We start from the raw sequence: 14951 nt of genomic DNA, 5'->3' as shown, positions 1-14951 counted from the left end.
CACTGCAAACCCTCAAAGCTGTCAGCCGGTAAACTGAATTCAGCTTGTTCCGTCTTTGAGAGTTTGCGAACGTTTCCGCCCACACGCCTCCGCGTAGAGCAGAATGGACCGCACCACTCCGGTTGAAAGCAATTTTCTGCAGTGTTTCTTAGCGTCATTCAGCAATATTCTTGCAAGTGCCGTGTTAACGCTAACTGTCTATTAACATGAATACTCTAGGTGCTCACTAAAAGTTTGGCGTCAGTTATCACCCCAGGTACTTGATAGCCGGCTCAGAGACGACCATATATCCACCGCCTTCCACTGTTATGGTGTTTTTTCCCTACGGATCGTTATTAAGACCGCTTCCGTTTTCTCATCCGCCAGGGTCAGCCAGGTCTTCACCGCTCTCACCATCTCCGTCGCGTAAACATCCACATCCTGTTTTACTGTAACATCTATAGCCAAGTCATCGGCAAAGCCTACAATCGCAGCCTCCTCTGGAACGGGAAGAACAAGCACTGCATTATACGTGACATTCCACAGCAAGTGACCCAATACTGAGTCCTGTGGCACACCCGCTGTGACCATGTACTCTTTGGGACCCGCATCCTTCCCACACCAGAGAGTTCTCTCTAACAGGTTATTCTCGACCTGGCTCGCCAAACATCCAGGAACATCTATGTCAGCCAATGCGACCCCAATTGGCGGAACTGAATGCGTTTTTGACATTCAGCGTCACCGCGACACAGGAATCAATTCAGGATGTCTTTTATGACGCTCACCACCGTCCTTATTGTATGCACCGTAGAGTGGGCGAGTCGAAACCCATACTGACGCCACGACAGGCTGTTATAGATGACTCTCTCCATCATCTTCCCCATTGTATCCAACAGGCAGATCGGACGATATGATGCTGGATCTCCAGGTGGCTTATTGTAGGCCCCGTCCCAACGGTTTATATCGACATCTTCGCACAACTGAAGTATTTCCTTCCTTTTTCCTTGCCCGGCAACATCCGGCTTGCAAAACTTGCTATTTTGTTGTTCCACCAATAGTTGAGTTCCTTACTTAGGAGCAATCGCCTTTTGGGCATAATGATATCGCATGTTTTCGTCTCCCATTGGGCGATTTGAGTAGCCACGACGTGCCCCCTCAAAAGCTTTCACCGTCCAATTCGCCAACCCCTCCGGCAGTCTGTGGAAGCTCCTTTTTGATTCATCCTTGATCTCACACACTGGAAGACCGTAGTATATTGTCCCAAAGGAAAGGCTTGCTTTTTTTTCGTGCACGGAGATGGGAAATCTTAGAAAGACACGTTAGTTCCAGAGGATTTAAGGGAGTAGCACAACGAGTGCCATTTGCTGACATTTAGTGTAGTATATTGGAATAGGAGAAACGTAGCAAAGTAGGACGATATATGGGGTATTGAGAGCCTCTTCCCACTAACTAGAAAAATGACAACCTTTGAAGCTCTTCTTAAAAGTGGAAAAGGAGAATGTTTTCAGCAAAGGAGATTATCAAGACCATCAAGTCAGATCCAACATTGCCCGTATATTAATCGTCTATGCAAGGAGTAAGAAGTGGTATTGTAGAAAATTCAGAGCAGGCTACACCCAGACGGGAAAGAAAGAGAAGGATTCTATCAGATAGAGGGGAATGAGCGGACTGATGGATTAGCCAGACGGGGCTCTGCTCTTGGCAGTCCTTCGGTGGCTACAGTCGGTATCTCGCTGGCGGCTCTCAAGGGCGAAGTCTACTTGCACTACTTAGCAGCCGCAAGCCTTAGATGGAGAAGGCTTACCACCTGTGCCAAGTCAAGGAGAATTTGGTCCGCTTATAACATAGCCCGATCACGAGAGCTCCTGTGCCAGACTCGTGCAAATGCATTCAAAATTACGGCGGTCTACACGGGGCACTGGCCCATAAGGGACCATGCCACCAGGCTCAAAAAAGGAAAAAGAATCCGCAGCAGAACGAAACGTTGAGTACGTTACAAAAACAGACTCAACAACGACCAGTTGGCTTACCCATTGCCGCATGGTGTCTGAAAGTCAGAATTGTAACCTTAAAATCTTCATATTCAGCTAAATGTCAGAAAAGCAAATAATTGATTGAAGCATTTAATCCTACTACACTTCGGTAAAAGAATCTTGAGTTAATAACTTATGTTGGTCGGTGTGGTAAGTGAGCGAGCTGCTCGGAAGTTTCTTCGTAGTTTGATAAGGTTTGGTGAAAAACCCTTTGTCGCAAAGGAGACTGAGCGATGGTGTCGAAGTCATGGAGATGCATGGCTTTCACGGAAACTATTGCAGAACCATCCTTCCCTCCTCAGTTTTACACACACATTTTTTTAATCATTATCCCTGTTAAGACTATGCGACTGTTCAGGAAATTTTATAATGAATTTCAAAATTTTCGAAGGATTATCTGCCCAGTGATTAGAAGGCATAAAAACTTAGTGAAGATTATAAAAAATTTATATGAAAAATCTTTATTTCTATTAAATTCTAATTAATTTACATCATTCAATCATTTTATTTTACACAAACACATTTAGTTGAACTTTGGCAATAGCCGCGTTTATACCCTAATTTCTTGCAGAGACGAGTGCATTGACTTGCAGTACATTCTGTGAAGAGAGAGAGAGTTGAAATTGACGACACTATATAAATTACCCAACTTCAAATTTATGGTATTCAGCCTTACTTGTCATCTGGTTTATTCCCTCACTGTTTTCAGGACCTTCCTCATCGACCTCTTGAAATTCTGGGATTTCAGGAAGTTCAGAAATTTCAGGCTCCTCAACCACGGACGTTTCAGGATTAGGTTTCCTTGCCACGTCAAAAGCAAACGTTGATAGAATCATTGAGAGGAGAACAACGAGCAAAAGGTTTACGAATTGCATTTTGAAATTGCAGTCAATCTAAATATGTAGACCTCGAATTGAAGTAAACGCCTTCGTATGGTAAAAATTGTTTGATTTGAAACTTTAAAGTGTACTGAATCTGGCTCTCGGCAATCGATCTTTTATATGATGAAAGTAGGTTGAAAACGAGATAAAAGCCTTCCGTTCTGATTTTGATTGAACAATTGTCTTGATAAAGCCAATTTGATTGCCAAAAGATAGATATTGTGTATTAATGTTTCAAATAATCAAAACAATCAATCAAAGCTTTATCATTAATGTGTGCCTTTCAAAAGGCTCCTTATTGCGCTTTTTCTTCTGGATAAGTCATCTAAAATGCTCAGTGTTCAATAACAACATACGAGGTCTGATCAAAAAGTTCCAAGACTTTCTCAGTAACTCTTTTTGCAAATATTTACAATTGTTCTAGTTTATCCCCTTCAAAATACTCCCCTTGGGAGCGAATACAATTCTCCCAGCGGCATTTCCACTGTTCCGTGCATCTGGAAAACTCTGTTTCATGGATGCTGTTCAGCTATTCCAGCGTTTTTTCCTTGATCTTCTTTATCATCTGAAACCGCTGTCCTTCCATCGTCACATGTAATGGTGGTTTTCAAGAAGTTTCCATTAGAATTTTCCATTTCCAGAAGCTCCTGACAAACCTCCAGGCAATGCGCTTTATGATCCTATGTCTTCAGTCATGGAATGAACTTGGCTGCAACCCTCCTCATCCCCAATTTTTAAGTCGAAAACCTCTGCCATCTCTCGAATTGTCAAACGACGATTGTAACGCACAAAGGCATTCACTTTGGCCACTTGAAAGACGTCAATTGAAGTTGAAGACCTTCGTGAACGAGGGTCATCTTTCGTTGATGTTCTACCTTCCTTGAACCGTTTAAACCACTCGTGATACCGTGAACAACTCATCACTTCATCGCCAAAGGTCGCTCCTAAGTCCGCCGTCCAAGTGGATGGAATGGCGGACCAGTTAGGAATCCCTCGATTCTTAAACAAAATTTTAGTCTAGCGTCGGCCGGCTTAAGCCTAAATTTTAGAAAACGATTTTGTCTTCATTATAATTCATCCACATGTGGTATTTTTGAATTAATATAAGAAAGCAAATGCCAACTTGTAACCACTTCAATCACACTGCTCCCAGGGCAGAGGTGAGGCAGCGTCTGATGAGTAGCATCTGCCCTGAACGAAACCGCAAGTCATATTCTCACCAAATTTATTGTCAATCGGTAAAGCCGTTTCTGAGAAAAATGCGTGTGACAGGCAGACGGACATTGAACAGATTTTTATAAGGTGTTATTTTAAAAACAAAACCTTAAGTTAAGAAAAGAACTGGGTATTTATCTCTATACTGTACATATTTTTATTTTTCTCCCGCATACAATTGTTTCGGAGACCACGTGCCTCCTTCCTCAGTGCTAGTACCCAATTCGGTATAGATATCAAACCTATTCCGATCGTTCTTCGACAACCAAACCGCAATTTCATCGGTGAAGATGACAAGTACTTCAGAAAGCGAGAATAAGCCTGAACCCGATAATCACTTGATTCTACCCCCTATCCGTCTGTCTGTCTGCCACACCCAACTTACGCAGAAACAGAAACCAATTGTCATGAAATTTGGTGAGTACCTGTGATCTGTGCATCCCTTTACATACAGCATGGCAAGGTTTTGCACTGGGTTTAATCGGGAGCTCCCCATACGTGCAAAAAGGGGTGCACATTTTTTTTCACAAAATATGGTCATGGGGTATCAAATAAATCAGTGAAACATAGGAGAATGAGGACCCAAAATGTATGCCCCGAAAAATGTAAAAGGTCTCATCCTCAGAAACCATCCCATTCCGATATCGGCTGAAATAAAATTTCAGCAGGTTCGCGTAGCCAGCGGATAAAATGGACTGAAAAGATGAACCTCTTCATCATCCGCTCCTACTGCGAAATAACGGCGGGGGCAGGTACAACATCTCACCGCCCCTTGTTGCACCAGAGATTCGTCGAGCGTTTCCCGCAATTCGCGCACGTGACTGTGCAGCGAGTCGCAGACCAGTACCGCTTTATTATTCGCAGCGACACGATCCCGGCCACCATAAGGAAGCGTGTTCGACTTGAGGTCATCAGGGAAACTGGTGACCGAAAGTCGAGGGGGCAAAGGCAGCGGCATCAACAACATCACGCCGCACCACAGGCAATAGTTTCAGTACTCGCCGAAGCACTCTTCTCCACCGTCCAGCTGAGGTTTCCGCTGAGGTTCGGGACGAATTCCAAAGAGCGTGTATAGAATTCTCGAAAATGGATCCTTTGCATAGACCAGGTATTCCCAGGCTCTATGCATCTACAGCAACTCCTGGAATTCTATCTCAAATCAATGATAAGATTGCATCTCAACTGTGTGCTGATATGTCGCTGCTGCAACTACAATCACTTGTGTATTATGGCGCATTTACGGCTATCAGAAGATTCGGTTTCGTGTTATTGGTTTGAGTGACCGAAGAGTTCCACCATGGAAAATATGTCTGAAACGTCGGCGGGACTCACTAAGGCAGGACATTGCTAGACTGATCCAGATCAGCACTGGCAGTGCCGGAACTATGCCATCCTCAGTGAGACACCCGTAGTTGAAATTCTGGACACATTAAAGCAGAAACTCTGTCATATGCAGTCGGTTACGTATGGCGAAAGTCATTTCAGACGTGTTCAGAATGCAGCATATGCGAGGAACCAGCGAAACTTTTTCAGATCTCTCAACGAATCCCAGCAGAGCCTCCAGACAGTGCAGTTTTCGGTAACGGAAGCGAAAGAATATTGGGGTGGACTTCGGGGGTTACCCGCCCAGCATGCTGAGTGGATCCCCGCCGAAGGCACCCGCCATGCCAATACGCCTGGCATGAATTTTCCGAATGTTAGCGAAGAGGAAGTTCGACGAGCCATAAACAGCTCGAAGAACTAGAGGGGCTCAGGTCTGGATCGGTTGCAGAGCTTCTGGTAGAAAAAGTTCACAAGCACACATTATCGGCCGGAGGAATTTCCACCCTTCCTCACTGCGGGGATTACCTACCTTATCCCTAAGAAGGACACGGTGCAGAACCCCGCAAACACAAGGCCAATTACTTGCTTACCAACTCTCTACAAATTCATCACGTCTGTTATTAGTGGAAGGATGAATGCGCACCTTGAGACCAACAACATTCTGTCCGAGGAGCAGATATCGATTCTGCCAAGGCTTTTGATAGCGTCCCGCATACCTGGCTAATCGATGTCCTACATCTGTATCGCATTGATCCGAAACTAATCAAGTTTTTGGCGACAGTCATGGAAGGCTGGCATACCACCTTATCAGTGCGTACATCTGAGGGTGCTAATACCTCAGAGCCCATCCGTATACGGAGGGGCATTTTCCAGGGAGCTCATTGACTCCTCTTTGGTTTTGTATGGCACTGAACCCCCTTTCATGGCTACTGAATGATGCTAGGGGGCATGGCTTTGCAATAAAGTATGGTACCTCATGTACTTAGATAACATCAAGCTGTATGCTAGGACTGACGACAATCTTAGCAGTCTGTTGCACATAATGGACATGTTCAGCCGTGATATTCGGATGGAGTTTGGATTAGACAAGTATAGAATCCAAGCCATCCGCAAAGGTCATCACGAGTCACATGCCGAACATAGCATTGGTGACCTCCACATCGAAGCTATGACCGAGACAGGCTTCTACAAGTACCTAGGAATTCTGCAAGGAACCCATGCTTTGCTGCCCGAATTCCTGCGACGTGTAAAGCTGATACTGAAATCGCATCTCTCGGGAAAGAACAAAATAAATGCGTTGAATGTATTCGCTATTCCTTCACTGGCTTATGCATTCGGAATATTGCCGTGGACGAAGACCAATCTGGGAAACGTCCACGCCGGATACGGACAACTATGTCCAAATTCCGAATGCATTATCCAAACTCTGCCGTGGAGCGGATGAACCTGCCTCGTGACATCGGAGGTTGGGGGGTGGTTGACAACATCATCGCCAAGTCGACTCACTGTGCGCTTATTTTTACAGCAAAGAGTAGGCAAGCCCCTTGCATGCGGCTGTCTGTAAGGCAGACTGTGGACTGACTCCACTTAACTTGAAGGATCGATCTTTCAATCCTCTGAATGGGGTGAAGTCGGACCAAGAGCGGATCGATGAATGGAAGTCGAAGGCAATGCACGGTAAACACGTGAATTGTCTTTGGCAGCCATTTTTCGAACAGATAGCTGTGTGCTGGGGAGCGTGGTCGTCACCCGAACTTATAAAAAGCTGGGTGGAGAACGACCAGTGCAGAATGTGTAGTTCAGCGTTCGAGACGTTGGATCATCTCATTTCTGACTGTACTGTTATGGCACCGGTGCAATACATCACCAAACATAATGCTTTATGTAAGGTTATCCATCAAAACCTTGCATACAAGCATGGGCTGATCGCCGGAAAATGATATGAGCCGCAAGTAGCACTTGATAGTTCTGCTTACAGCATGTATTGGGATCGGCAAGTTCTGACTGATCGCCATACTTCACACAACAAGCTTGACGTTATGTAAGTTGACAAGACGGGTCGAGCCGCGAATATTATTGATGTTGCTATCACCCATAATAGCAACATTGATCGGAAATACGTGGAGAAGAAGGTGAACTGCTCGGGAAATCAAAGAAATTTGGCGTCTCGCGCGGGTGGTTGCAGTTCCTATAATATTGTCAGCTACAGGTATTGTACCTAAATCCCTCACGGCTTCCCTTGATGTCCTGGGACTTTCGCACAGTCTGGTTCAAACCATTCAGAAGTACACCATTCTGCATACGTGCTCGATGTTGCGGGGAGTTCTCGACGGATTCTCCCACCCACCACCAGCAACGCCCCTTCGGTTTTTAAGTAGGTAGGATCGTCCGAGCCTAAATGCTTGGCACTTCGTGCTAGTATTAGGTAAATTCCGGCATCTACCAAGATTGTGTTAACTCGGAAATAGTATATTACCGACTTCTAGAAATTTACTCATCCTAGAAGTACAAAATTTAATACAGTTATAAGTAATATTATAATGCGTAAGTTTGGAAAGTTTTAAAAAAACCTAACTATTATTAACAAAGGTCAAAGCTATGTATTTCACGTGGATTTATCGCATGGCGGTGTTGGATTTGGGAAATACATATATCAAGGAATATTTTGAAGTGGAGTTATGTACGAATGGGAAAACGTGCATGGAAAATTTCTCACACAAGATCAACACAAAACCTTTATACCCGAAGCGTCCAGCTGCCAATATTCCAAAATTGTTCACACAAATCTACAGAGAATTCATACAGTATTTTTGAAGGTAATTTGTAGAAAAAAAGTATTTTATCCAAATTATGTCAATTTGCATCATTTATTCACTTTATCCTATACAAAGACATTTAAATAAACTTAAACAAAAGCCACCTTTCAGTCCTAACCTCTTACAAATTTGATCGCATTGGCTCGACATACATACTAAGAAGAGAATAAACTGAAGTTAAACCATCTCAGTTAATCTATGAAAACCAGCCTTACATAGTCTCTGGTTGATTCCGTCTCTATTAACAATCCCTTCCTTCTCGATTTCAATGTCCTTTATTACAAGTTTTTGAAGTTTTGGACTTTCTGGCATTTCAGGATGTTCAGAAACTTCAGACTTGTCAACAGCGGAGGTTTCAGGATTAGTTTTCCTTACCACATCAAAAGCGAACGTTGATAGGAACATTGACAGAAGGACAACGAACAGAAGATTTAGGAATTGCATTTTGAAATTGCAGTTAATCGAAATATGTTTGATTTGAAAACTCAAAGTATACTGAATCTAACTCTCAGCAATCGATCTTTTATACAAACGAAAGTAAGGTAGAAGCGAGATAAGCATCTCATATTCTGATTTTAATTGAAAAAGTGTCATGATAAGGATAATCCCTTCGTCAAAAGAAAAATATTTTGTATTGTTTCAAATAATCAAAACAAATTTAATTCATTATCAATAAAAGTGCTATCGTTAATGTGCGCACTTTAAGCATCCTGTTTTCTTTAAAAAGATTCCCGTTTAAACTTTTTCCTTCGGATGATCTATCTGAAATCCTTCCAGCTCAATGACAGCATCATCATTGCATATAACTCCTCTGAAAACAGTCCCCAGTTAAATTACTAAGTGAAAATACGAATTTTCTTCCCCTAGTCCTTCCTAAAAATTCCACCAAGGTGGAAAAATTGTTGCCCATGTCCGCGTTTACCCTTTTTTCGGGAGGAATTTTCGAGATGTCTAGTTTTTTAACGTCGTTCATTTTCATATTCTTAGCGCATTCGGCCTCATTTATGTGTTCTAACACCCTGGTGTGGACTGGCCATTTTTTTTGCCCTACCTAAATCTTGTCGCAGTCTGGGCAGGAAACCTTTTAAATGCCGCTTTTTTCAGCACACTTTTTTCTATCCTTGACTGACTGGTGGTCAGAGGTGGCGGTGAGGAAGACGGGGCGTCAACCCTGTCGGCTGAACCAAAACCTGAGGAGAACCTCCACAATGGTGGCACCGGGAGACGCTGTATCGCTTGGCTTGCCAGCCGTAATGCAATAGGCGAATGCCCCAAAGGCCTAATTAGGGCGATCAGACCCGAGTCTGCACGGGGACTCAACTGAAGTGGCAATAGTCACGAAACCTTACCAGGTTTATACTGGTACCATGGGAACTGGAATAGCCCCTGGACTCACATACTTCAGGAGAATCCCTGTTGTATGTGCGTTCAGCTCGGTTGTTTGCGGTTGGCCCCCTAGTGGGAGCTTCATGGGCGTTATGGTTGCGTTCAAGCGAACGGAGACCTTCGGGTCTCAGCGTGGTGGTTTCAACAAGGGTGCCTTATCCTTAGTTCGGTAGAGATTTTGGTAGGTCTTGCATCCACCAATATGAATGCTGAGCCATGCACTTGATATAGACTGGTACCGTTGTTGCTTGTCACAACGGGGCTCTGATTGTGGTCCCAAAATCAATCCGTGCCTCAAGAACACTGTGGGATTAAGTCCACGAGACAGGTACTCACGTAAAACCCCTTAGGTCTCACTGACCTTGACTGACTGTAACCGGGTCCTAGGTAGGTATCATTTGCTACACCCGAAATCCACGTTTGTGTAATCGCCTTTTGATGTTCTACGTCCGACCCGAGTAGGTTAATACTATCCATTGCCTAGGTTCTGTGTTCACATCCTGCAAGAATGTTGAAAGTTGCTGCCTTGAGGCCTTTCTTCTTTCTTTTTGATCCGGTTTTCGATGAAGTTCCTGTTGCATCCATTTTTCTTGGCTGTCTTCAGGATATAGTTCATTTCTTTATTTCTTCTCTCCTCGTTGAGCGATGTTGTGACCATCCTGTGGACCATAAATTTGTATGCTGCCATCTTATGTTGGAAATCGTGGTTTAAGGTGTATATAATAGTTCATTGTTTCTGGATCGGTTTCCTGTAGATGTCGAATTCAAAATCCCCTCTTTCCCGGATTATTTTGAAGTCTAGGAACGGTATCTCTCCTTCTGTGTGGCCAGTTGAGCTTCTCGAGGATCGTTCCTGCTTCTTCCCTTTTGATGATTGCTAACACATCGTCCACATATTTGAGCCAGAATCTCGGGAGTGCCCCAGCCTCATAGAGTTCATTCTCCACGTTCTCTATAACTATATCGCATAGCAGCTGTGAGAAGGGGGTTGCAAATTGCTGCCCCGAAGGTTGTTTTATAAAATTTATTCCTGAATGTGAAATAGGATTCGAACAAGTATAGGGCTTCCTTTATCTGTTCGCCCGTTTTCCTATTTTAAAGCCTAAACTTTTGACTTCTTCGAAGAGCCACTTCGCAAATTCGTCGCTGGTATTATCTCTCTGACCTCGTTGCCTTTTTTATACATTTTGGGGAAGCATTTGATTCTAGACAAAGATGAATTTGCATTCAGCCAAAACCTTTTCCATTCTTTTAACGAAGCTTGGCAGAAGGTCCTTCCTGATGATGTGAAAGTTACCTTCTTCTAAATTTTTGCGTACTGAGTGGTCGTATGCTCCTTTTTCGATGATCACCACTGCGTTTCCTTTGTCTGTTGGTAAGTAAAAAACAGGTTTTCCTTTCAACTCTTTAATGGTTTTGGACGATGCTCTTTTCCTTCCCTCACCAAACGAATGGCCGATCAGTAGTCGCCTGATTTCTTCTCGGTTGCCGGCTTTTTCTTCAAGTGATGTATATTTGATGCCTACCTCGATGTCAATTACGATGTCCTCTTTGGGGAAAGTGGAGTCACTTATGGCGAAATTCAAGCCTTTATTGAGAAGTGAAAGCTGTTTTTGCTGATTTTTAAATGTGCGGAATAAGCATGGAGTGAGCGTTCACAGTTCTCATCTTTCTACCAAGTTTGGTGTTAATCGCTATAACCGTCCCCGGAAAAAATGCGTGTGACAGACAGACAGACAAATGCCTATTGTGCGAAGTAAAAGAGGGACAGGATAACCGGCATATTGCCAGGAGTGGTAAATGTCCGGAAATTAGGAAGGCGCTAACTACAATGAGAAAATGAGGTTCATTCAGACAAACCTCAATCATTGCAGGGTCGCTCAGGATTTACTTGAGCAGACCACGTTCGAACCTGGGATGGAAATCGGCACCATAAGTGAACTGTATAGAAACCGTCACGGTGGCATATGGGTCAAAGATTCGACTGGTGGACGGTGATATGGGACTGCGGTCGACAGGCCATACAATATACTGCAAGTCAGGCAGCCAATGGCTTTGTGAAATCGAAGAAATGCTTGATAATCTTGTTCTCGATGCAAAGGGACGAAGTTCAAAGGTGACACCTGGTGATTTCAATTCGTGGGCCCTTGAGTGGGGTAGCAGAAAGTCAAATGCCAGGGGGCGCAGAAGTTTTTGCGCAGATGGACATAGTTTTGACTAACGAAGGTTCTGTAAATACTTTTCAGAAGGGGGGGTCAGATTCGATTGTAGACCCGATCGTTGTCAGCCCTGCGCTGGCGCATGGAATGTCCTGGTGCGTCAGCGAACGCTACACACACAGCGATCACCAGGCAATCTTCTATGAGACATGTATCCAGCCACAGAGCAAACCCATCATGCCCGAAACCGAGAAAGATTTCAGGCTGATCTGCAAAAGCTTTGGATGAGCAGACCTTCATAGAGGTTCGCTTAGATCAATCTGATCAATCTGGCGCCTTTACGGAAAGAGTATGTGGCCTAATATATCGCCAAGGCATGTGACGCGTTCATGCCTAGGAGGTGTTCATTCCCCAGTAGAAGCTCAAACTACTGGTAGAATGGCGAAGTGGTCGGCCTGCTACTGAGCCAGAAGAGCGGCTCAAAGGGCGGTAGGTAGAGTCGATCAAGGTGAAAAATAGTGCGCCTATAAGGCAGCCCGCAAAACCCTCAAGCTCGCCATCCAGCGAAGCAACACGAAATTATTTAAGGAGCTCTGCTCAAAAGCCGACGTAAACTCGTAGAGGAGTGCCTACAGAATCGTGATGGGACGATTCAGAGGCCGTTCATCTCCGCAGATCACGTGTCCCATCCTCTTGCTGAAAATCATCCAGGGGTTATTCCCCCAACAAGAGGGGGGCACCGCCACATTCTAATCACCTCTGAATGTGACGGCAATTCCGCCAGTCGCCAGAGAAAATAAAGCACCGGGCCTGGACGGAGTACCGAATAAGGCCCTTAAGCTTGCCGTGAAATTCAGACCGGACATGTTCACTGAGTTGCTCCAAGTGTGCCAGGGGATATTTCCTGCACCTTGGAAGCGGCAGAAGTTGACACTTCCGCCTAAGCCTGGTAAACCTTCAGGTGAATCATCCTCATACAGACCCATATGTCTTTTTGACATTATGGGGGAAATGTGAGAGCGTGTAATATATAATAGATTACTCTCGGTTAATGAGAGCTAAGGCGGCCTTTCAGATCGACACTATGGGTTCTGTAAAGCCAGATCAACCATTGGCGCCATCGAATTGGTTAATTCATGGAAAGGATAGTACCAGCAAATATTGTGTAGTAGTAACGCTGGACGTGAAAAATGCATTCAATTCGGCCAATTTGAATCTAATATGGAAATCCCTAGCGAAGGTTTGTGTTCCCGCCTATCTCGCTGTTACCGTCGATAGTTATTTAACTGAAAGGAGGCTCTGGTATGACACCGATGACGGACCCCAGGAGTACATTGTTTCCGCGGGTGTCCTGCAGGGCTCCGTATTGGCCCCAATACTGTGGAACATCATGTACAACCATGTTGTGCTATTAAAAGTTGGCTAGTGAGCTCTAGTCTGACGCTTGCGGGGGAAAAAAAGGAAGCGGTCCTCATCACTAAGCACTGGAATATAAATTACACTTCCAAGCCGACCATCAAATACTTGGGGATGGTGATGCACAGGAAGCTCAGGCAGCAACACGTGCAGTATGTTTGCGAAAAATCATCCACTGCTTACTAGCAGCCATGCACGCCTGGCACGAATGATGCCGAACGTGGGAGCGCCACGGCATACCTTATAGCCAGGGTGGTGACCTCAATCATCCTCTATGCGACCCCAGTTTGGAGGGAGACGTTGCGGATGTCAGTTAACACTAACAAACTGATCGCAGTCTACAGGAGGATAACTCCGAGGGCATGCTCTGCCTTTAGGACTATCTCAGATGATGATGATCTCCAGAATGATGCCGATTGACATCTTGGCCTCTGAGGTAGCGAACAGAGAGAGAGAGGGGGAGAGATCCAAAAATAGAGGGCAAGAGCGATGAGAACGCTCGGGAAAGTGTCAATGGACTTACACGACATAGTGAGATTAATTATAATGTCACTCAGTTTCTCACGGGGCACGGAGGATATCACCAATACCTTTACAGTTTTAAAGTCGAGACCTCACCCGACTGTCCAAATTGCAATGCAGTCCCAGAAGACCCAAAGCATGTATTCTTTCACTAGAGGGAGAGGTGCTGGTACCAGGAAATCTAGTCCCGAAAATGATAGCACAACAAGAGAATTGGGATGTGGCCAACTCCATGATCGCATCTATCCAAAATAAACTGGGAAAGGAGGAATGGATATGGATAATGGAGTACGAGCCTCAATTGTACATCTAGATTCTTAGTTCAGGTGAGATAAACTGGTTCGACTATTCGAAAAAATTCTTTCTTTCATGCAGTACTGCCTCGTTGTACCCAAGCTTTAATGCTAACGATACATAAAGTCCTAGGACCTTCAGCGCATAGAAGGACGACCAATCGTACTGAGAGTTTTTTATGGATATCGACGATGTAAAACGAACAGCAAGGCCAACCTAAAACGTATTTCCAACACTGGAATAAATGTTTGGGCAGAAGGTTTGGTGCCAATGGACGAAGATTGAAGTCCCACTTGCAAGAATAGAGATAGAATGATATCGGCTTTTTTAAAAAAATCTACAGAAAATTCATATACCATATTTTCAGATAATTTTTATAAAAAAATCTTTATTTTTATTCAGCTGCTGGCTTACAACATTTAATCATTTTATCCTAAACAAACACATGTAGATGAATTTTTGCAATAACCACATTTCTTTCCTAAAACCCTACAAATTTGATTGCATTGGCTCGGTACGCATTCTGTGAAGAGAATCAATTAAAATTAATTCGACTGAATTAATCTACGAAAACCATCCTTACTTATCCTTTGAATCGTTTCGTCCCTATTGTCAGCGTCTTCCTCCTCGATCTCAATGTCCATCATGACAAACTCTTGAAGTTTTGTACCTTCTGGAATTTCAGGATATTCAGAAACTTCAGGTCTCGCAACTGCGGAGGTTTCAGGATTGACTTTCCTTGCCACGTCAAAAGCAAACGTCGACAGAGAAAGTGACAAGATAACAAGCAAAAGGGTTACGAATTGCATTTTGAAATTGTGATGAATCGAAATATGTAGACTGTAGAATTGTAGAATTGAAATAAACGCCTTCGTATGGTAAAAATTGTTTGATTTGAAACTTTAAAGTGTACTGAATCTGGCTCTC

At 44.0% G+C, this 14951-nt stretch overlaps 2 protein-coding genes across 2 annotated transcripts in view; both read right to left on the bottom strand.

The window, feature by feature from the left end:
- LOC119654435 overlaps positions 1-14951 on the bottom strand; it is a 114533-nt gene that overhangs the window by 27954 nt on the left and 71628 nt on the right. The window lies entirely within an intron of this gene.
- LOC119654436 lies at positions 14385-14869 on the bottom strand. Its single transcript, XM_038059835.1, has 2 exons — positions 14608-14869; positions 14385-14547 (listed from the first exon to the last, which is right to left on the bottom strand). Exons 1-2 carry the CDS (start codon positions 14831-14833, stop codon positions 14453-14455), a joined length of 321 nt encoding a protein of 106 aa, XP_037915763.1. The 5' UTR covers positions 14834-14869; the 3' UTR covers positions 14385-14452.

This window comes from Hermetia illucens, chromosome 4, assembly GCF_905115235.1.
Source record: "Hermetia illucens chromosome 4, iHerIll2.2.curated.20191125, whole genome shotgun sequence".
Lineage (NCBI taxonomy): Eukaryota > Metazoa > Arthropoda > Insecta > Diptera > Stratiomyidae > Hermetia > Hermetia illucens.
Note: the sequence above shows the minus strand (reverse complement) of the source record. Positions and strands in the feature narration are given on the sequence as shown.